The sequence below is a fragment of the Protomyctophum parallelum genome (genome assembly GCF_964188405.1).
Source record: "Protomyctophum parallelum genome assembly, chromosome: 12".
NCBI lineage: Eukaryota > Metazoa > Chordata > Actinopteri > Myctophiformes > Myctophidae > Protomyctophum > Protomyctophum parallelum.
The window spans coordinates 30297427-30322301 of record NC_139712.1 but is presented as its reverse complement, the minus strand read 5'-3'; the positions used below and the strand labels follow the sequence as shown (position 1 = coordinate 30322301).

General features: G+C 42.7%; 1 protein-coding gene across 3 annotated transcripts in view; it reads left to right on the top strand.

The window, feature by feature from the left end:
* The window catches only part of tmem108 (transmembrane protein 108), a 69770-nt gene that overhangs the window by 27406 nt on the left and 17489 nt on the right, over positions 1 to 24875 (top strand). For all 3 annotated transcript variants that reach the window (XM_083778352.1, XM_083778350.1, XM_083778351.1), the window contains one exon: positions 9724 to 9807. In XM_083778352.1, the coding sequence (XP_083634478.1) occupies positions 9768 to 9807 (40 nt within the window). In that variant the 5' untranslated portion in view covers positions 9724 to 9767. The remainder of the gene's footprint in view (positions 1 to 9723; positions 9808 to 24875) is intronic.

Below are 24875 nucleotides of genomic sequence, written 5' to 3'. Positions count from 1 at the left end.
TCTCACAACGTGAGGCGCTGTCCTCGCATCAAACTGCAACAGGTTGTGAGCTTGTAGATCTGCCATTTTTGTCAGCAATGTCTGACAGACCGTAAAAATGACACTGTGCCTCATCAGCCAAATAGTTTATTTATTTCTAGTTTATGCCTTTTAGAAGGACACAAAAACACCCTGTGTGTGCTGTTCATAATGACCAACGCCCCTGGTAGTTATGTAACTGAGAGAGGCGTCTCGGCGCGTGGCTTTACTGCCCCTCCCTCCCACGGTCCACCCCACCGCCGCTATACGGCGGAGGCAGCGGCGAGCGCCACGCTGGGAGTCTAATGTCCTTTTAATGGGCCAATATGTTCCTGTGTGAGGAGGACGGTGGGGGGTTTGGTTAGACAGTGGGCATGGCAGACAGACAGTGGTGCTGATGGATGAGCCCGCTCAGCCTGATGCGTGACTCAGCAGCAGTAAGTCATCCTGGCTGTTGGCCGGGAGGGTGTTAGCCTTCCAGGGGCCAGAGAGCACCGCCTCCCTCCCTCACACACAGCACAGTGGCTCAGCAAATATGGCCGACTTATTCTGATGATATAATTGAGAGTCACCCCGGTTTTTGAGAGAAACACTAAATTCATATACTCCAGTTTTAGGTGATAAGGTGACCACAAACTACAACATGACGTCACGCCGCGGTGATATATGCGACTCACCGCTCACCCAAACACGTCTCTTTTGTTTTTACTAAGTCACCGTATCACCGAAACCTAGAGTATGAAAAGGCCTTTGCTGTTTTGTTTTCCCTCACGGTGAATATGTATTAGTAACGGTTTGGGCCGCTACGTGGGCTCTCACACCTATGTCGATATAGCCGATCAATATGCCTGAGTCAGAGGGGCTTTGTCAGAGTAGAGTATACAGGTCTATTGTACTCGTTTGTCTATGTCGCTTTTGTGCCCATGTATGGAGATGTCTGCTTCTGTCTGTCTACAGTACCTGGCTGTGTCCCTTTTATGCCCATAGATATCTGTATCTGTCGGTCCTTGTCAGTATATGCCCATCCACCTGCCCGCTGCCCTCCCATTAATCAATTTTAATATAGGACTCCCATTGGCATGATTGCTACACAGTTGCAACCCTGTCATAGACTAGCCTCGGTCCCAGGCTTACTTATCTGCGAAAAGAAAAGCCTGTTTACAACGTAAGGCAGAGAAGCAGCTTAATTAGCACAAAATCCAGCGAGTAATTTCAGTTATACGTTTTTCCTTCTTCTCACTCCTTTTTGGATATGCTTAGATTTCTTTCTTTTTTATTTATCCTTTTATTTCTATATTTTAACTATTTATTTTAATTGTTTTTCTTTGTGATGCGAAATGCAAGGAATTGTGTCTGTTTTATTGGCATATTCGAAATAAACATGACAAACAAACACACTCCTGAGTCATAGACATTCACAGGGGCGTCTCCCTAAACAAAAGCACAGGATGGAAACACGTTGAACAAAGCCAGAGCCAGCCAGAGCATGAGCCCCATGTGTTATCATTATCAACCTGTGATTCCTATCAAAGGGTGTGAATATAAGCTTCAAAGACAAAATGGACGCCCTCGCTGTGGGAATTTCTTGTGGGTCTTCGGTCTTTGCACTGCGAGGGTAAAGCCGAGAGAGTGAGATATGGCTCGAAACATCATATCAGAACAAATTACAGATGTACTCCTTTGACACGAGGAAGGAACAACCCTGTCTTGTTGTGCTCTGATCTCTGGTTTCATCTCTCTGTCATAAACATAGAATACTAAAAGAATTGCCATAGGTCGCATTTACTATGAAAACCTGCATCTCCTGTCCGTTAGTCACACCTCCATATATGGTCACGCCTCGTGGCATCACACCTCCATATATGGTCATCTCCATATATGAAGATCACGGCACTGACCTCATCTAAGGGATAACCATACATGGAGAAGACTGGATCATAACCTATAGATCTGCATACAGTATATGGAGCCGGCCAGCAACTCAAACCTACATGGAGCTGACCTGTCCTGACATTCCATAATTATGTTGATCCATCCCCACCCGTCCTTCCTGTTCTGACATGCCATACATGTTGATCTGACCTCAACAAACCCTGTACACTCAAGATACGCTCCATATATGGCCAGTACAGAATTCAGTGGTGTGCGGGCTCCATCCAATACCTACTGAAGTTTATTTAGTCCAGCACCCAGCCTGTCGATGTGCGTATTCTACATCTGCTCCAGTACAGAATTCATTCCATATGTTGATCTGACCCCCCATGCCAAAGTCCTATAGTGCTCGCCCAGCAGTCTTCCGTCTGCCGTCACCCAGGCGGATGCGTGCATGTGCACTCGCACTCAGGGTGTCTTACTGGTATATAAAGTATATTTTACTATCAGGGCAATGTTTCCCTTCAGTAGGCTACAAGTAAGACGCGCAAACGCGGGAAGCGAACGCAGCTCGTAAATGGCAATAACAACAATTAGAATAAATGACATACTTATTTTAAGGTTTTCTTTTTAAAGTTCTCTTTTTTGTGTTTTTTTAAGATTTTATTTTTAAGTTAAGTTTTTTGAAGTTAAGTGTTTTTAAAGTTTTTTTTAAGTTAAGTTTTTTTGTGTTTTTGCAAACGCAGTGAGCACTAACTATGAGAGCCTGGTCTGTCTGTCTGTGTGTGTGTCTGTGTGTGTGTCTGTCTGTCCCGCTGTGACACCACCCGCCCGCCACCAGAGGGCACAGCTGTATCACACAAAACACACGCACGCACGCACTCACACACACACACACACACACACACACACACACACACACACACACACACACACACACACACACACACACAAATACACACACACACAACTTAACTTAAAAAAAAACGTAACTTAAAAAAAAACGTAACTTAAAAAAAAACTTTAAAAACACTTAACTTCAAAAAACTTAACTTAAAAATAAAATCTTAAAAAAACACAAAAAAACTTAACTTTATTTTTAAGTTAAGTTTTTTGAAGTTAAGTGTTTTTAAAGGTTTTTTTTAAGTTAAGTTTTTTTTTAAGTTAAGTTTTTTTTTAAGTTAAGTTGTGTGTGTGTGTGTATTTGTGTGTGTGTGTGTGTGTGTGTGTGTGTGTGTGTGTGTGTGTGTGTGTGTGTGTGTGTGTGTGTGTGTGTGTGTGTGTGTGTGTGTGTGTGTGTGTGAGTGCGTGCGTGCGTGTGTTTTGTGTGATACAGCTGTGCCCTCTGGTGGCGGGCGGGTGGTGTCACAGCGGGACAGACAGACACACACACAGACACACAGACAGACAGACCAGGCTCTCATAGTTAGTGCTCACTGCGTTCGCAATCACTGCGTTCGCAATAACAAACTGGCTGTCGTTGAAGAGAAGGCTCAACAAATGTGTGTTTTTCTGTTTGTTTCTCTCTTTTTAACTTTTTCTGTTTGCCAACCTTTATTATTAGTCCTCCAACGGCTGTCCAATTTATTCAGAGACACAGCTTTCACATTTTGACCTCTCTGCAACGCCACTCTCATCTCCGAATGTGCATGGACACACGTCCATATGCACGCACGCACACACATGCACACACACTTATACGGAGATCTCGAGGAATTGATCCCGTAGCTGGAACTATTATTATTATGTTCACAAAATCAAGGCATAATGTCTTCATGATACAATAAGCGTGTCACTCAATACTCTATGGGTTTAAGTAAAAGTAACATTGTCTGCTGCCAATTATAATAGAGACAGCACAGTATTGTTCACAGTAGTTTATGATGATTATATAACTAATACATTTTTGGATGTGCTACGTTTTTGGAATTGTTTTCATTCCTATTTTTTTATGTATACTGGATTTGGGTTTACCATTGCTGATGCGCAACTTATTTTTCTCATTTAGTTATGCTTATATAACTTACGTGTCGCCTGCTGAAAAATACAGATTTCATTGTAAAATCGGTTATATTTGGTGAAATTCACAGATAGAAAATGGTCCTTTTCGAAAAAATACCTGAAGGCGTGAGAACGTTTTATCTCTGTAAACACCAGCTGGCACTAAGAGAAGACACTTGTGATTAGACACCATGCATCCTTATCGGCTCTCATTGAGAGCACGACAACACCTTCCTCTTGACTCCCACACATCCCTCCTCTTCCTCCTCCTGTTATGTTGTTATGGAGAACCTCTCTCTTTCTTTCTGCCACCTCTGTTGGGCAGAGTGCCAGCCTCCGCCGTCAGCCGCCCCTCTTAAGCGCGGCAGTAAGAATAGAGGGAAGTCCAAATTTAATAGCATTGTTGTTTCTCCCCCACTGGACCAGTGGCCACGGGGAGCACTGGAATGACAGCTTTATTTATTTCACTGTGCCGTCTCGGCTGACCTTGGCCTTCCGAACTACTGTATGTTTGTTTGTCCCTGTTTCTCCCTCCCTCCCTCCCGCCCCGTCACCAACCCCACCCTGCCCGCCCTCCAGACTACGCACCATCCTAAGGCTCAGTCTTAAGCAGCGTTGGCATGTCCACTTATCATAAGCGACTTTGAGCTTGTTTTTCTGTAAAGCCGCTTGTAAATATTCGTAGTTGCAGGTTGAGGTTTTTTGGACTGGTTTCCAAAGTGTATATAGTTGCTTATTTGAGCTTGCTTCCGAAATGTTCTTTAAACCAGTGGCCCTCAAACATGTTCATGTCAAGGAGCCCCAATTAATATGTAATTGTCCGTGCATGTATCCCAATCTGAACACATGTCGTGCCAGGGACTGCTGTATACCAGAAGTGTGTGTTGTTAAATAGTTTTATCTTTTTTTCCCACGATTTGTTTGAAAATAGCAGATCCACAACAAGTCACATCGTGACACGTTGTGAGTTTGTAGATTGGCTATCTTCAAATAGCCGATGGAAAGCATATACTGTAGGTTTAAAGTGCTGCATGTGGGCTTGTTTTCCTACTAGACGTATTTGGTTATTTCTCTCACAGAATGTGTCAACACCGGTCTTAAGTCAAAGCTGGCATCTTACTATCTTTAGCCTGGGTGTACTGAGGCCCTGTCAACAAACCCCCGTCCCGTCCCGTCCCGTCCCCCCCGTCACAAAGGGACTCGAGGGATATGCGGTATATTATTAGCTAAATTGAATATCCACACTCTGCGGGGAGTAGCTTTGTTGGCCCGTTGTTCCATCCCTCTCTCTATCTTCTTGTTTTGTGCTTTTCACTCTGTTCGAGAGACGACCCTCCTGATCTCAAGAAGGGGTATGAATGTAGTAATGTCCTATTAGAGTCGCCATGGCGACGCATGACCCTGGTCTCTGTGTGTGTTCGTTGTGTACTGCGTTGTGAGTGTTGCACCCTTGAAGACTTGTTTCTCTTTACTAGAGAAACATGGCTTTGAAAATCATGTATCTTTCTGTCGCTGCTACATGGAGTCACTGGTTTATTCTTAGTTTGGCCAAAATGGCCGTGCGTGCGTGCGTGCATGCGTGCGTGCGTGCGTGCGTGCGTGCGTGCGTGCGTGCGTCCATGTGTGTTTTCAAATAATCAAAGTACAGTGTTATATATATATATAGGGTTGAAGTGGTTAATGTATGTTTTTTGAGGAAAAGGTACAATAATTGCCTCTGAGGTGTAGTGGAGTAGAAGTAAAAGTATTGAAGATTGGAAAGGGCTGGAGCTTAGTAGCTCCTTAGAGTATAATATAATAGAGACGGCACCCAGAGGAAACCCTGAGGCGAAATGGACATAGTGGCCGAATTTGGTATTGCAGGGCTGGGCCAATTCTGGTCCGTTGACTATCATTGCGCACGTACATGATGACATGTGAACGCTGTTTCATACGTGAACGCATGCAATGATAGTCAACGGCACAGCGCGTTCACGATTTGGCCCAATCCATTCCAGAATGCACTTTTGAGCAACTTAATGCAAGTGGATGGGAGGAGAAATCTGGTGCCGTTTCTATTCATATATAGTCTAAGAGTAGCTCACTCTGACCTGCCTGATGGCTCTATGATGACTGCCTTCATCTTCTAAGATTGCTCCTCTTTCTCACTAGAGAACAAACAGAAGATAGGAGCCTGCGGCTGATGGGAGATAACAGGCCCAAATGAATCGAGGATGAATCATATAGTGTCCACTCCTCCTTTCCTTTCTCCACTGTCACCTCCTTGTCTTTCCCCCTTTCCTCCTCTGCTCTATATGCCAGTGGTTATCAACCTTTTCAACCTAAATAATGAGGGGGTCCCCAGGTGGTCCCATGCGTGCGTGAACCTGGCCTTGTTGTGTAATCACTGTGTCGTGGCTCTTATCTTGCCCTGCAGTGGTGCTCATTAGGGCAAGAACAAGATGATACTGAACCACAGTCAGGCAGGCAGGCAGAGTAAAGCCTGACTTTTAACATTGTCGTGACAGAAGAAAAACGTAGGCTTCAGGTTCTGTGGAGTTGGTAATGGTATGGAGTCGTAGTGGTGATTCATCGGGTTAGTAGTGGTTATTCACCTGTTGAATAGTGGAAGGGGCTGCATGGTCAGGCTAGTTGTTTTTGTAAAGTTGCTCGTCAATATGGTTAGTTGTGGGGTTTTGGGCTTGTTTTCAAAGTGGAGTTGCTTACATTTGGGCTTGTTCTCTAATGTTGTTTACCAGTGATTCTATCCAAAGTGCATTTATCCAAAGGGCCAAGACATTACCATTATCATCCAAAATAAGGCAACATTTTCAAAGTTTCATTATGCTTTAAGTAGCATGTGGGGCGTCAAACTAGCTTCAGTTGATGTTGCACTACTGTAATAATTCCATTATTATTATTTTACTAACGTGGAGCTTCACTTTAATTCATGGACTTTTTATTTATTCCTAGATCAAGTTTTTTCCCCAGTTATGTAGTGTGTACACAAGGAACCAAATGGCCCCTTAATAACCCTCTAACACCCACATTAATTTCTACTTGCAAAAAATTTACCTTACTACTACTTTGAACTACTAGGACTAAGACTAAAAAATATGTTAAAAAAAATAAAAAATAAAAGTTTGATGCAAAATTTCTAATAATTATATAATAATATAATAAATTAATAATTTACATTTTGGGGATATCTTTCACAATAATTAATAAAACATGTTCTAGACATTCTAATGATCACAAAAAAACATATATTACAATTATTTTACCTACTTTTATTAGGGTTAAAGGTCAAAAGTCATAGGTTAAAAAATGTTCAGACATTTTTTATTTGTGTGAATTTCAGCCTCTGTGGGGGGTATTTATATGCAAATATCATGACCAATGGCATTGAAATGGCATTGCAATGAACATCACTGATGACGTTTAGGTGAAAAATAAAAAATAAAATAAAAATAATAATTTAGTAATTAAATAAAATAAAATTGTTGCTAAAAAGCAACGCTGGGTCTTAGAGGGTAGGTCCATTTGTTTCCATTTGTACACTCTCAGAGTTACAGACCTGTAAGGGTCCATTTGGAACCACCTCAAGGAACCCAGATAGTCCCTGGAGTCCACTTTGAGAACCACTTTCCTAGATTTGTTTAAATTATACACTGGTATCCACCGATACGGACGTTGCGAGTATTGTAATTGCGCGCGCATGTGTGTGTGTGTGTGTGTGTGTGTGTGTGTGTGTGTGTGTGTGTGTGTGTGGAGTCTTTTCATTTAGCTGGCCACCAGTGTTGCCATGTCTGCTTATTATAAGCGACTTTTGGCTTCTGTTTCTGTAAAGACGCTTGTAAATATTGGTAGTTGTGGGCTGTGTTCTTTGGGGGTAGTATAGTTGTTTATTAGGGCTTGCTTCCATCAGTTATCCTTTTTTAACCACTGGTTAAAAAAAGATAACTGATGTATAAAGTAGGTTTAAGGTGCTCATGTGGCCTATAATAGCCGCTTGTTTTGGGCTTGAATTTCCTGGACCTGGTTTCTTATTTCTCTCACAGACTCTGGCAACAGTGCTGGCCACTATCTGTCTGTGACAGACACACTGAGCAGTGACTATGTGAGTCCAGGTCCTTCACTGGTCAATGTTTAACGCTGTGTAATTGGTTTCACTGACCATGGCTGATCTGACACATGTCAATGATGATTTAAAGCCTAATGGCCATTTACCACAGACCATTGTTGAGACCCTAATTTGTTTGTTAACCACACGAACGAACCCTAGTAGTGTCCATATGCTGGGGGGATCTTTCAGCGAAAATAGCAGATCTACAAGCTTACAACATGTTGGAAAACTTGAGGGACCCCAGTCAAAAAAGTATTTATGGTATAAGTCAGGGGGTTTTTCAGGCCAAGGAAGGACCCCTTAGCTGAGAGAGAGAGAGAGATGAAGCCCCCAGTACATAATTGTATAAAATTGTGTTGTTCTATTTTGAAAACCCCACAATGTCACCCCAGTGAACCGGAAGTAGTAATCGGCCACTACAGATCTACCGCTGGACACTTTGCTCTCTTTTTTTGGCTAATGTTCCGCTATAGGCTTGAAGTGCTTGATTGATTGTGGTTAAAAAAAAAAGACATTTACCACAAAAAGATTTGGGGATCCACCTGGGGGTCCCACCCCCCAGTTTGGGAACTACTGGTGTACCACAGGGCTGCAAGAGTTAAACCATTGTCAGTTCCGTCAACTAAAACTATGTCAAAAACGAAATAAAAACTAAGGGTCAACTTATTAAGGTGACTAAAACTAAGACTAAAAGAATATAGGCAAAAATGTTATAGGGAGGGACTAGTGAAGAAGTGATCCAGTAGAACTTTATCATTTTATGTTTGGTTGCACTCCGGTGTTTACTCTGAAAATAGCATATCTACAACCTCATTTTCAGCATGCAACCCAGTGTAAAATCTGCCATCAAGCCCTGCCAATTGACTAAAAATATGACTAAAACTTAATGGAAAGAATCTACACTGACTTAAACTGTGACTCAAACAGTTTGACTGTTTTATACGCTTAACCCGCATTTTAATCAACCCCCCTTCACTGCCGAGATTGTTGTATTACCTTTAGAGCATACGCTGAATTATTTGGGCTTTTAATCCGCGAAAATCGAGCGAAAAAAGCTTCCTCCGTTTGTTATGAGATCGCACCACCCGCCATCTTGGTACACCCGGAAGACGCAGCACAGGACCCTCCTCCATGAGGCGTTGAACCCCATTCGTTTGCATTGGCCTCAATTTCCCAGAAGCCCTAGCAGCCCACAGCATGTGACGATTTCCGGTTTCATCATCAAAACAAATGCATCTAGTATCTTTCTCCGCGACGAAGACGGATTTTCTTTTTATTTATAACAATACAGCGGATTAAACACATAAAACAAAAGTCTGGATTAGCGTGGTTGGCAGCGACAGTAACCTGGAGTAATCCATTCCCGGCACGGAAACTGTTTTAACTACCCTTGTTAACGTTAACCCAGTTTTGACCCTGGAGGACCTTAGCATGCCCTCACACAATCACAGCATGTGTGATAGCGATATCCCACTGCAAACAGGACTTGATTGTGATACCTGAGTACAGTTTCACCTGATCTCTCTCTCTCTCTCTCTCTCTCTCTCTCTCGCTCTCTCTCTTCAATTATTCAATTTAATTCAATTCAAAGCAATTAACCCATTAGGACCTGAGGCCGATTCTACAAAAGAATGCATTCCCAGAAGAGAATATTTGTGTCAAAAAGATACTTTTCCACCAGTGCATTCAGTTGGTATAAAACCTCTCTCTCTCTCTCTCACTTCCAGAGAGCCATGAGCACTGTGGAGGAGGATCCGGACCATATGATACCATGAAGACAAGCCTGCAGGCCCTGCGCTGTCAGCTGCTGAGTGAGTACTGCCCTGGTACAGGAGCACTGTTGATTCTAACAGCAGAGCACATTTACTTTTAGTCAGGGTCTTTTGAATATTTCCTTTAGTTTTAGTCGCATTTTAGTCATCTGAAATTAGGGATGTCCAATGTTTTTTTTTACCGATATCCCGATATAGTCCAACTCCTAATTTCCGATACCGATATCAACCAATATATGCAGTTGTGAAATTGACACATTGTCACCTAATTTTATTGTGATTTGATGCCCCACCAGATGCATTCATAAATGTAGGGGTTTCCAAATAAAAATAAACACTATCATAAATTCGGGAGAAATTATTTTAAACCAATACATTTAAACCGATAAATCGATATTTTCAGAAATTATGCAAATATCATCCGATAATATCAGGAGCCCCATAATATCAGTAAAAGGTCATTTTTCGTCATAGCTTTAGTCGACAAAATCAACAGCGGTGCAGGAGGCCGATGATCAGCGACAGCGATCGTACCCCTCCCTGTTACAGCACCATCATTCCATTATGACTGAGTCTGGACATGGCTTTACATTCCGAGGCCAACAGAGTGTCACTCTGAGGAGCAGCACTCCACCTCTGAATATCAGTTGAATAAATAACGGAACACGCCGGTGTGGGTCACACTCTAGTCTATAGAGTCCCCCACTGGGTGCTACACTAAACAGGCTGATGATAACTGTGTCTCGTATGCAATGCCTCGAGGGGCCACTGAAATGACACCACAGGGCTCCGGGCTGATGTTCTTTTTTTTTTCAATGTTTTTTTATTGAGGCTCTGAAATTTCACAACCGTTCAATCACAATTCAATGTATATAGAACCACACATTTTTCTTTTTTCAACATTACATAGGAAAACAACACAGAGTACCACAATACGGACATTACAATGCACAGACAAAAAACAAACAAACACACACAAAAAAAAGACAAAATGAGTACACCACAGTCTTGACATGATTGTATATTACAGGTCACCAGAGTCTTTGTTATTCACTACCGTTCAATAAGGTACATTGAAGCGCAGTCTAGAAGGGTCCACTGTATCTAAGACTGGTTCCCATACCTTCGTGAACTCTTCCATATTATCACGGAGGAGATAAGTCAGTTTCTCCAAAGGAACCACAGTCATTACCTCCTTGTACCAATCATCCAGTGTAGGAACGTCTCTATGAATCCAAAGCTTGAGTATAGTCTTTCTCGCTATGTATAAGAGTATTCCAACCAATTTGGCGTTGTGTCTGGTCAAGGTGTCCAGCTCATTCTTCACCTCATTCCAAAACACCTGTATCTTTGTACATTTCCAAAGCATATGTGCATATTTACCAACTTCTGTGTCACATTTATTACAGTTAGGAGAGCTGAGACCAAGCTTGCTTCTCAGTAGAGGTGTATAATGGAGTCTGTGTAAAATGTTGGTCTTTCTCTATCATTATTGCAACTCAAAATAGTAAGTGTATGTGGGGGGAGTGTGACTGTGTGTTGGACGGGACATGAAAGGACAATGGACACGTGAGGGCAGTGCGCGGACAAAACATTGCAACAAGGTTTTCTTCATAACATGATGCAGTTCTCAGTTTGACCACGAAAGGTAGGCTACCTACGTCACATGTTTAGAAGGGAAATTATATTTGAGAAGATTTAAAATACAGTATGGACAGTTTCTGTGTCGGAAATGTGGGCTAGAGTAGTCAAAGTGAAAATAGCGGTCAAAATAGGATTAGTCTATTACTTCACTGTAGTAATACGTGTGGGACTGAAAGTAACTCTGATGAAAAAGTAGCATGATATTGGGTTATCGCTTCATTTTTGAGCAGTGACCGTTCTTAAAGTAGATTGATTTTTTCTCAAACGAATAATAGATATTAAACAAGTTAAGAGACAATGTTTTGCGACACTAGAAAGAGTTCATTTATAACAGATGGAAGAGTTTCAACAGTCCTATCTGTATTCAAAACGTTTGTGTAATGTATAAGTTTATTCAACATATAATAGGCATGTGTTGATATGTGTTTTGTCGAAGTTTAAATTAGTTAAAAAAGTTGATTAAAGAGCCTATGGTGTCTTGGAAATGATTAAATAATGGTAAGCTTTAATGAAACAATTGTATGTGGCTGTGTCAGGCGGACGATAGCGGTCCTATCAATACGCGTCAGTATGTAATTCGTCTTGGTATTAATAGAGCTAATTATGGTTTTCTCGTATGAAATTTAGTGTGCGAATATAGTCAACTATGAAAAGGCAGTTAGTTGCCAGCGATGTGCGAGATTTTGCTGTTAATATCGAGATAACTTGGACCTTTGGACGTGAGTGAGTAAACAGTAGTAGCATAGGTCGATTCGTCATTTACCCAGGCCCTTAAAGGTGGGTACTGGGATAATGTAATTGCAGCGTGCTGTCATCAAGATCAAACTTTTGAAGGGAAATAGTTTCAAAATATAAATGGATTATTGAGCGTGTCTGAAAAAGCTTGTGTGTTTAAAACTGAAACACAGGGTAAGACAAAGTTGTGGTGTGTTTAAATGTCAGTTAATTGTGAAGTGCAAATGTCAATTATCGGATATGCATGAATGTGCAGGGAATTATTTTTGGGAACTTTTAAAGTGTCACTTTCTGTTGTTCCTTTTCTTATGTTTAGTATGTCATGTGATTGGGTCAAGGGGGGTGTAATAGAATTATTGTTCCATATTTTTATGTGACCATCATCATGGTAATGGTCAAGGGGGGAATGTCGTATCTGGACTCGATAATTCTGTACTATAGCATGCTATAATCAACTCTAAGTTGATTGTCTAGTCTGTCTGTCTGCAAGTTTGAAAGCAATCACTCAGTCAAGTACTCTGCATTGTTCATTACTCCTTTGAAGCTTCTCTCAGGTGTGAATCAAAACACACGTAGCAGCCATCTGCTATTCCTATGCACGTTGTTGATCTTTATGTTAAATCCCAACCCCTCCCAGAACTCAACTGTTTGATGTAAACTATATATATGTCTGTAAATACAATGTTGAGTTGGTCTTGTTGGGGGCAGTGTGACCGTACGGTCATGTGCCCTGGGCTCCGCGGCTCAACTCAAGGGCCGCGGGAAGCCCTCTGTCTTTGTCTGACTTACTGCAAATAAATACATCGATGGATATTCAGCTCATCTCTCTGCCTGCGTGATTTTCCTCATCCGACCGTCTAAGAGTTTACCGTCTATACTCTTCGTTACTTTGTCTATTTTAGTCCAGTTTAGATGAGTGTACTTGTTGAATTTACACGACAAGTTGGAGCCTGAAAAAACTGCTTTTGGGATGGTTTTCCATTCCAGGTAAAACGAACCGTGGACCACTGGACAATTTGGACAAGTTGGCGTTGAGTTTTGAATTTTATTTTTTCGGCGAACGGCGGAACAAAGAGATGCGGGGACCAACGGCACTTGCGGTGCTCTCCGACATGGACGGCGACGTAGCGAAGGGAGCGGCTCTCCAGACACGCCATGCAGCAGCGGGAGAAAGCGCCTCTACAGCGCAACGACGGGCGACCTGCGGATCTCCACAAATCGGCGGGACGCGGCGGAGTTCCCATGCGGGGGAAAGCGACACTACAAGCGGCGGGCGGATGCGTCTCTTCACGGCAAGCAAGCAACGGCGAGGAGGGAGGCGTTCTACAAGGGCCCTTCAACGAGTGAGTCTTCCACCGAGGGGGGTCTCCGACCAAGCGGCGGCCGAGAGCTTTCATGACGGCATGCGGCGAGAGGACGGCACGGCGCGATTCATCTCATCAGCGATCGCGAGCGGAGAAAACGTTTTTTGTTGATCTTTCATTCTTCAAACCGAGCAGAGCAAGCTCACTATGTTGCGTTTCGATCGACCCGTAGCTACACGAGCGCTCATATTTTTTCTTTCCAGTCATTGTGTGATATTTCATATTCACATAAATGTCTGGAAGGGGGGAGTGTGACTGTGTGTTGGACGGGACATGAAAGGACAATGGACACGTGAGGGCAGTGCGCGGACAAAACATTGCAACAAGGTTTTCTTCATAACATGATGCAGTTCTCAGTTTGACCACGAAAGGTAGGCTACCTACGTCACATGTTTAGAAGGGAAATTATATTTGAGAAGATTTAAAATACAGTATGGACAGTTTCTGTGTCGGAAATGTGGGCTAGAGTAGTCAAAGTGAAAATAGCGGTCAAAATAGGATTAGTCTATTACTTCACTGTAGTAATACGTGTGGGACTGAAAGTAACTCTGATGAAAAAGTAGCATGATATTGGGTTATCGCTTCATTTTTGAGCAGTGACCGTTCTTAAAGTAGATTGATTTTTTCTCAAACGAATAATAGATATTAAACAAGTTAAGAGACAATGTTTTGCGACACTAGAAAGAGTTCATTTATAACAGATGGAAGAGTTTCAACAGTCCTATCTGTATTCAAAACGTTTGTGTAATGTATAAGTTTATTCAACATATAATAGGCATGTGTTGATATGTGTTTTGTCGAAGTTTAAATTAGTTAAAAAAGTTGATTAAAGAGCCTATGGTGTCTTGGAAATGATTAAATAATGGTAAGCTTTAATGAAACAATTGTATGTGGCTGTGTCAGGCGGACGATAGCGGTCCTATCAATACGCGTCAGTATGTAATTCGTCTTGGTATTAATAGAGCTAATTATGGTTTTCTCGTATGAAATTTAGTGTGCGAATATAGTCAACTATGAAAAGGCAGTTAGTTGCCAGCGATGTGCGAGATTTTGCTGTTAATATCGAGATAACTTGGACCTTTGGACGTGAGTGAGTAAACAGTAGTAGCATAGGTCGATTCGTCATTTACCCAGGCCCTTAAAGGTGGGTACTGGGATAATGTAATTGCAGCGTGCTGTCATCAAGATCAAACTTTTGAAGGGAAATAGTTTCAAAATATAAATGGATTATTGAGCGTGTCTGAAAAAGCTTGTGTGTTTAAAACTGAAACACAGGGTAAGACAAAGTTGTGGTGTGTTTAAATGTCAGTTAATTGTGAAGTGCAAATGTCAATTTTCATATATGCATGATGCCTGGAATTATTTTTTGGGAACTTTTAAAGTGGAACGTTCTGTTGTTTCTTTCCTAATGTTTAGTATAGTACATGTGATTGGGTCAAGGGGGGTGTAATAGAATTATTGTTCCATATTTTTATGTGACCATCATCATGGTGATGGTCAAGGGGGGAATGTCGTATCTGGACTCGATAATTCTGTACTATAGCATGCTATAATCAACTCTAAGTTGATTGTCTAGTCTGTCTGTCTGCAAGTTTGAAAGCAATCACTCAGTCAAGTACTCTGCATTGTTCATTACTCCTTTGAAGCTTCTCTCAGGTGTGAATCAAAACACACGTAGCAGCCATCTGCTATTCCTATGCACGTTGTTGATCTTTATGTTAAATCCCAACCCCTCCCAGAACTCAACTGTTTGATGTAAACTATATATATGTCTGTAAATACAATGTTGAGTTAGTCTTGTTGGGGGCAGTGTGACCGTACGGTCATGTGCCCTGGGCTCCGCGGCTCAACTCGAGGGCCGCGGAAAGCCCTCTGTCTTTGTCTGACTTACTGCAAATAAATACATCGATGGATATTCAGCTCATCTCTCTGCCTGCGTGATTTTCCTCATCCGACCGTCTAAGAGTTTACCGTCTATACTCTTCGTTACTTTGTCTATTTTAGTCCAGTTTAGATGAGTGTACTTGTTGAATGTACACGACATGTATTTCCTATAATTGTTGTTGTCTTTTATCTGACATTCCAAGTCAATCTTCCACTGCCTTCGAATATGATCAGTGGAGTGGTTTGAACTTATATCAAAACATTCATAGATAAATAAATCTTTCTGGCACAGGTTGTGTAAGAATATTTTCTAGGAAGGATGTCCTAGGGGGGCTTGCATGTTCTTTGTTACATAATGACGGATTTGTAAAAATCTAAAGAAATGTGACTGACGTTCTTAAATGTTTTTTGTGGCAGATTGATCGCCAGGTATTAATTTATTCATTCTTCCACCACCGCCGCCAGTGTTTTATTTTGTCAACCCCCATTCACGGGACCTGTGATGTGTGCAAAAAGTCCTGCTGTCACTTTTCATTGCAGGGTTTAGTACCCTGCCTCCTCCTCCCCCTGTGTCTCAAAACATCTTAACCACATTATCAGTTTCTTCAACTCCCTCTTCTGTTAACCCATTTTGACCTGAGAACGATTCTACAAATGCCTTCTAAATTCTGACAGTTTTCGGAAAAACTCTATTACAATTTACAATTTAGGCATTTAGCAGACGCTCTTAATCCAGAGCGACTTACATTTAAGCAAGAACAAAAGCATGGGAATACATCACATAAAAGCATTTATCATGAAACATGCGTAAGCTAAGAAGGTAACAGTGGAATATCTATATGATGAAACTATACATACACTATACATAATAAACTATACATATTCACTACTATGCTATACATATGCTATGACTATATACAATACAATTATAGTGCTGTCTACATAACATGCTATAAGTCTGTGTCAAATGCTATCTAAGCCAACAGAAATGCTATCTAAGGGGTTAGGGTAAGTGCTATGGGCCATGATGGAGTCTGAAAAGGTGGGTTTTCAGGCTACGGCGGAAGATTGGGAGTGATGCTGCAGTTCTGACTGCAATGGGAAGTGCATTCCACAGTTTTGGAGCCAGAAGGGAGAAGAGTTTGGGACGTGTGGAGCGTTGTCCCGGCGTTTTTAGTGAGGGTACTTCCAGTTTCCCTGCGTTGGCGTATGTTTCTATGTCAGTGGTTCTCAAACTATTTAATGTCAAGGACCCCTAGAATTATATGTATTTGGCCGCCGACCCCCATCTGTAAATATGTTGTTCCAGGGACCTCCCAGAAGCAAAGATTTGAGCTAAAAACAAACGCTCTGAAAGAATATATTCAAACATTTGGGCCACATTTTCACGATTAAAAAAGAATAACAGACCTACAAGCTCGTAGCGCTGAGCTATGAGCTATAAATTGCCGGCGTATATTATTTCCCCTCGAGTTCCCACCAATCAGAACTAACTATGATAACTGACAGTCTGTCAGCCAACCAGAAACATGATTTGAATTTAATTCCGCCTCCTGTATCCGTTACTATTTTGCACAAACCATAGAGCATTGCAGTCCCGCCCCATGCGAGGGCACCGGAAGAGAATTTCCCATTCACTTTTCCATAGACGTTTCAAAAAGTATTTATTTAAAAACCTGTAAGCCTCGGACAAAGCCAACAGCCGAGTTGACAAATCACGACAATAAACAATGTTTTTGGGCCGAACAAATAATTAGAAGGAAGAAAAAAAGGGGCAGGGTACTGCTAATTATTTGTTCGGCTGCTGCTATCCGACGGTTCAAACGAGGCTCTGAAGGTATCGACGCTTCGCCAACTTGCGACCCGACACGACAGTGTACCCACCGCCTGCCTATTCAACACTTACCGCCGCCAACGTCGGTGCGGCGGAGAGCTACCTTTAGAGCCTCTTTTGTTCTCTCCTTTGTAGGGAACCTATCCACCTTTAATGGTGTTTCCGTAGTATAGGCAAAAGCTGAGAGTGAGACAGCCTGTGGCGGGATTCAGTCCAAGCAGCAGATTTCCACACGTGTCCTCAGGCCATGAGCTCCATCAGGTTGCCTTGTTCCCAGCGTGTGAAGCGTGAACTGATCAGTCCAGCTGAGATCTCTGGCCCTGTTGCCGGAGGCACACAGACATTTCACATTTCTCTCTCTCTCTCTCTCTCTCTCTCTCTCTCTCTCTCCCTCTCTCTCTGGGCCACTATAGTTGCAGCATACAGATGTGACCCTAACATGCTCAAGAAAAAAAACATGTTGCATAGATCTAGGAAAGAACTACGATGGATGAGACATCATCGCCCCCCCCCCTTTCCTCTAGTCACCCTGCAGTTTTTGACTGTGTAGGCTACAGTGTATGTGATATTCGTGTGTATTCCCCGTTTTCAAAACGCCTGTAACCGTAGGGCGGACTCGCCATTTGTTTTTCGAGTAATTGGGTTCCGCCTGGCTTGTGGTACACTGTCACCCTCTATGCAATTTCATAAGGCAATTGCCTCAAAGTATCTCCTGTGCAAATTACATTGTGAAGTGAGCTTAGTTTTTTTTTTAAAGCTTATCTGAGAGACCATTTAGACGGCACCGGAAACGATTGCACGCCTCGAGAAATCTCCCTAATCTGAGAACACGGCTCAGGGAGCTCGCTGCAATGTGATTACGTTGTCACAATAGTGTCTTATGCTTGCAAGGCCCCATAACGCCAGCGCATAATGTTGAAATGTGTGAACGAGTTGAAACTCGGCCGGTGTCTTTGAAGTGGAACGGTATGATTATTATTATTTAAGCGCTGCGTCTGTGGCTGCATGTTCTCCCCTCCCGCTGCTCCCAGACAACTTCCTGTTTAATGTTTCCCGCTTCCTGTCAGAACCGGCCCCTGTGTGGCTGGCTGGCTTTGAGGGTGTCACAGACAAGTCCCATGCAGATGAAGTCACTGAATCATTGTCCCAAAGTATTACAAATGCTTTTAGAAAGGTTTTATTTAAGAGCTTAAATTGTCTTTGCCCGTTTTTTGTCTTTCACTTTTCGTCTCTGCTTTTATAGCTTCTCTCTCTCAACCTTTGTTACTCTCGCTCCATCATTGATGCGCACCTATCTTTCTCTGTCTCACTCCACAAATATCTCTCTCTCTCTCTCTCTCTCTCTCTCTCTCTCTCTCTCACCTCCCCCACACTAGTATACCCGGGCAGATAAACAAGTCGGCGTTCAAAGCCGCCGCAACGTGACAAACAGTCCACATTCAAACAGGAAGCCATTATCCCAGGGTTCCGATTGCCTCTCCGCGCTCTTATCTGCGCTCTCACATCTGCAGCTCCCCCCCCCCCCCCCCTCCTCCCCTTCTCCTCTCCACCCTTTCCATCCAGCCCCCCCCCCCCCCGCTACCACCACCACCCCTACTAGCCCTCATCCGCCGTCCCAGAATGTCCCAGTGGTATGAACTGGACATGCCCATGGATTCAAGTTCAGTCATTTGGGTTCCATAAAAGCCAGCATGTCTTATCTATATGGAAGCATTATTATTTATTTGAGTAACTAGCAATATGTTTAGAAGCATCTTCCATTACGGTTAAAGCCTCAATCGGTGGTTGGAACAATATTACATGACACGTTATTTTACATAATATATTGTGCTAAACGGTGCTAGTGTGTACACACTGTCTCACAAAAAAATATTCAATTGTGAGATTTAATTTTTCTTTAATCCATGCATGCCCCAACTGCCCCCCCCCCCCCCCCCCCCCCACTCCCATGGGATGGACACTCAGCCCTGATTGGCAGATAGATGGACACGCCCAGTAGCAAACTAGAGGAATGTGTCTGTTCTGTTGCCACCGTCGAAAAAACGCTCTATTTATACACACTGGAGGAATATCTGTCTTCGGTCCCTTCCTGTTCTTTTGCTTTAGTCTACAATAGCGTACAGCAAAACAGCGATGGCAGGTTTAAAGTGGTCAGTCCTTGTCTCTACTTCATTATTTTATTGATATTGGCGATGAAAAGTCTCAATCCCCATCTCTTCCTCCCTCCCTCCTTCCTGCCTACCTTCACTTGAAACTATCAATAAAGGCAGAAATAAACACATATTTAAAAAAAAGAATGCATGATCCTTGAATATTTGTGAGTCAATGACACACAGAACAGTGTGGGTAGAAATGGGTAGAAAAGTAGGTAAAAAGCAACAACAAGAAGAGAAATAACTACAATATCCTGCTATACACATTCTCCAATGCAATTATCAAATGATTTACATAATGCAAAGTTCTATTCTTGAATCATTCTTAAATCTATTCTTAACTTTTCCATATTACTGCATAATATGCAGCTATCTGTATACTATATTTAGTAATAGACTTGTAATAATACATAATCTACAAAGTAACTAGTAACTAAAGTTTTCAAGTAATTTTAGTGGAGTAAAAGTACAATATTTACCTCTGAGATGTAGTGGAACAGAAGTAAAAGTAATGAAAATTGGAAATACTTCAGTAAAGTATAAAGATACCTCAAAGTTGTACTTAAGTACAGTACTTGAGTAAATGTACTTACTTACACCTGTGCTCTTGGGCTTGTTGTCATAGACCTTGTTGACCACGACCCCCTGAACAGCAGTCACACACCAGTTCTCACCACCAAGTGTGGATGATGGATGATTTTGCAGCTCTATTTCTGGCTCTTTTGACTCCAGCATAGCGCCAACTGCATGTCCACTTCTCGCTCGTTGTGTTGACACAGCACAACCTGGCCAACTGCAACGCCTGCTTCACAGGTATATTCTCTACGGACTTTCCCGATCCCTGGATCGTTTACCCAATTGTGCTCTATGTGAGGTGACCCCTTGGTAATTGATGAATATCTACCACCACTTAGCTCTTATCTCCATATTCTACCATTTTTGTGGGTTTTTTTCATAATTAAGCTTGAAACGCAGCGCAAGTAACATTTTGAGGTATTTCTACTTTACTGGAGTGTTTCCAATGTTCAATACTTTTACTTCTACTCCATTAAATCTCAGAGGCAAATATTGTACTTGTACTCTACTACAATTATTATAGGCTACATTTAGTTACTATACTTATTTGGAGATTTTGGTTATTATTGCAAAACACACATTAACCACCTCAGCACTATTTAAATTTTGGCTATTTGTCGCATCGCGTCACGTTGTGAGCTTGTTGATCAGCTATTTTAAAAATATTTCTTTAGACATAATATATCTCCTTCAAATATTTTGCCAAACAGCAAAAACAGAATCATGAAAAACTAGATGAGGGGCTAGATACTATGTTGTATTTACGGCAAACATCAGCAGATGTGACGTTTCAACCCCTGTGGTCTTTTTCAAATATGAAACAGGACGTTATTGATGAAGAAATTGTAGGCCTACTTTTTCCACCACTGCTGAAAAATGACCTTTTTGGACATGAGGTTTCCACCCGACCGACCGAGATGACGATATCCTTTATCCCCTTGCCCTCCAAGGAGACTGGCCTCCTCTCCTTGACCACCATCTCCCTCTCTCTCGGGGATTGATCGCACCGCCAAAGACAAGAGGATAACCATTGATATCCTGCACACTAAGTGGGTTCGGGGATGATTGATTAGGCCGGTGGATCCATGATACCGTGTATGTTGCCTCGACAATATTCTTACTCTCCGGGAAAGGAGACTTGAAGCTTAGCGCAGAGAAAGGGCACTGCGAATAATGGTTGTTTGCACGAGGCGTGTTTGTTAAATCAGCAGGATTACTACACAGCACGTTCCCATGACCCAGCCAGTGTTGCCATGTCTGCTTACTATTATAAGTGGACTTGGGCTTGTTTTTTCTGTGAAGTTGTTTGCGTTTTTTGCTTCTTCTTTTTTTTGTCTTGTTTCTAAAGTGCAGTTGCTTATTTGGACTTGTTTCCTAATGTTGTTTAAACCAGTGGTTCTCAAACATTTTCATGTCAATGACCCCCAAATGAATATGTAGGCCTATTCATCCACGAACACCCCATCAAAAAATATATGTTGTGCCAAACAATGACCCCCCCCCCCCCGTACCAGATTTTGTGTTAAAATAAATATTCAAAATGTTTTTTTGTTTCTTTTTTCAAGATTTTCTTTTGAAAATAGTGCTCACAACGTGTCGCACAATGCGTCGTGTAGATTGGCTATTTTTGGTTACTATTTTAAGATTTGAGCATTTGAAGTGGTCAAATAAAAGCATCAAATCCTAATGGTCTGCGATATTTCATACAAGCAAAGGTTAAAGCTTCAATCTGTGATTACTTTGGGTACAGGATCATAGTATTGGCCCGACTGACAACCTCAAACCTCAAACCCTAACCGCAAGCACGGGAGCAGCGCATGTCCGACCGCATGTCCGACCGCATGTCCGACCGCATGTCTGACCGTTGTTTCTGCATGTCGGTCCGTTGGTGTGTCTATAATCTGGCATGCGCATTCCATTACTTCACCTGGTTGGCAGTACGTCGAACAGCAGGATCAATATTACTAGAACATTGTAATTGTACATTATATAGTTTTTTATTAAAAATAAATCGTAGGGGCGCAGCAGCTACGTCATATGGCAGCCAAGCCACATGACGTAGTACTTTTACTTGTTCTTTATTCTTTTCACTTTGTCCATGTCACAGGGACTCATCTATACGCCGATACCTTTGTACTGTGTGTGTGTGTGTGTGTGTGTGTGTGTGTGTGTGTGTGTGTGTGTGTGTGTGTGTGTGTGTCCGTGTGCGTGCCTGCGTGCCTTACACAAATGCATTGGCAATGCATACTGTACACACACAATTATTTTTAATGTAGGCTTTTAGCAAATCCCCCCCATCACCACCTCCTCCTCTCCTCACCTTGATTCTTCTGCTCTCATTCATGTTTGAATGAGAGCAATAATGGATGCTCCTAAAAGCGCTGTTCTCTTCTCCGGCCCTTTCAATCATTTCTCTTCATTACACTGTCGACCACAAACCTTGTATCTCCATATTTAAACTTTTTTTTATGTTTGTTCTTTTGTAAATGAATGCCCTGCTTTGTACAACAGTGTCACATAAATGTACACTCTCAGAGTTACAGACCGTTAAGGTTCCGTTTAGACCCTGTGGTGGTCCCCGCACCTGACGTTGATTAACCCAACGGGCCAGCAAAAGGCAGAGGTTAAAAGGTTAATGTAACTTTACGCTTCTATAACTTGGATTTGAACCCGGTTTCTTGCTGAAGTGCTGACATTTTTACCATTAAGCTAATAGAGCCTGCCTGCTTTCTCAGGGGATAAATTGAATCTTGACCATCAGGTCAAAACTGTCAGCTCCTGTGTCTAGGTGAGATGACCTTTGACACCTTTGAGACAAAATACAATTGTATACGTTTTATTGTATTAACTTACTCTACCATACAGATTGTACAAGTTATTATTGTATTAACATACTGTACGATAAAGATTGTAAACATTATATTGTATTAACATACTCAGATTTAGACATGAGGACGATTCTACAAAATCATGACAAAAAAAACCCCAATGTTTCTATGTGGTTCTCAAACTATTTCATGTCAAGGAGCCCCAGAATTATCTGTATTTGGCCACCGACCCCCATCAGAAAATATGATTTTTCAAAAATAGCAGACCTACAAGCTCGTATCGTGGCACTCGGTGCTGCACTAAGAGCTTGTAGATCTGCTATTTTCCAATAGCTAAAAGTATAGCTAAAAGTACAACATAATGCTTCACCAAAAGGGGTTCCCGCCAAGGGGCCAGTGAGGCACTCCAACATTGAAGCGCTGGGCCCTAGTGGTAAGAGGAAGGACTGCAGGCGGACCCGTGGATTCATGACGAGGAAACCCCGTGCAACCGAGCGCTCAATGTTAAAGCCCAGCTGCACTTCCGCATTTGGGCACCAAAATTTGGTGCCCAAATGCTGAATCTGCGAAAAAAGGCGGAAGTAGACGGTTCTTCCGGGTGCTTCAAAACGCCACTGAGCAACTTCCACTGACATGAATAGCGGAGGGGGTGGAGCTTCGCGCCAGATCAGTCTCTATCCTTTTAATAATCTATGGTTCCCGCCCAGAATGAGTTAAATTAAAAAGCATTTTGTAGCCTTTATCATTTCCGATGATGAGTTAGTCAATAAAACATACGTACAGCTTCTTAATGTGTGAAGCCGCAGATGAATACTAATATGCTTGTTTATTAGTCATACATCAAACAGATGTGTGTGTGTGTGTGTGTGTGTGTGTGTGTGTGTGTGTGTGTGTGTGTGTGCGTGTGTGCGTGTGTGCGTGCGTGTGCACGTGCGTGCGCCTCATGTTTTTTTCAGCAGCAGCACAGTGTCGTGTTGCCAGGTAGAGACAGCAGAGATTGGATATCAATTACATTAGCTACTGTAGAACAGTGGTTCTCACGGTGTGGTCTGGGGGTCCTTGGGGAGGTTCCAGGGGGCCTTGGGGAGGTTCCAGGGGGTCCCCGGGGGGGTCCTTGGGGAGGTTCCAGGGGGCCTTGGGGAGGTTCCAGGGGGTCCCCAGAGGGTCCTTGGGGAGGTTCCAGGGGGTCCCCAGAGGGTCCTTGGGGAGGTTCCAGGGGGTCCTTGGGGAGGTTCCAGGGGGTCCCCGGGGGGGTCCTTGGGGATGTTCCAGGGGGTCCCCAGAGGGTCCTTGGGGAGGTTCCAGGGGGTCCTTGGGGAGGTTCCAGGGGGTCCCCAGCCATCATACCACCATAGACGAATCCATAAAAAGTAGCACTTATACAAGCTCAAAATGCGTCACTTCGTGGCTCGTTTAGAGCTTGTGGATCTGCTGTTTATGATACTTTTGTGTGACGCTATAGTATGATCAAGTTTAGAAACCTCTTATCTCTATGGTCAGCTCCATATATGGATATATAAGGGTGGCAGCAGGGGCAGTATCTTGAGTGTACAGGATTTGATGAGGGCCCAGGTAGGACGGGCCTTCATTTTGGGCCTGTTGCCGGACGTGGCCTGCTGCTGGACGCGGCTGCACTAATAACTTTGGGGCAGGACGTCTAGAGTTTGAATAGACAGGTATCAGTCAAAAGGGAGACATCGAAGAGGAAGGATGGATGGGGGAGGATCAACATATGGAATGTCAGAACAGGTTCTGACATACTGTATATCCATATATGGAGATCTAAGGGTTTGAGGTCAAAGTAGAGTTGCTGGCCAATATTGATGACATCGGGGATAACAGAAAAATATTCCTACTTTTGGATAACTTTCTGAAAAAGGGGATATCTTCTCGCGATGCATGAAAATGTTTCCCCCGACCCCATTGTTTGTGAAACAGTGCTTTGGATCATTTCAGGAAGGACTAGCAGTCATAAATCACTGTGGCTGTGGGTGTTATCTCCTCCATGAGGACTGCAGTATAGAGCTCCATGGATTATGAACGTGACAGGCCTGGTTAATGGAAGACACCCTCTTCGGTGGGGAGTCTG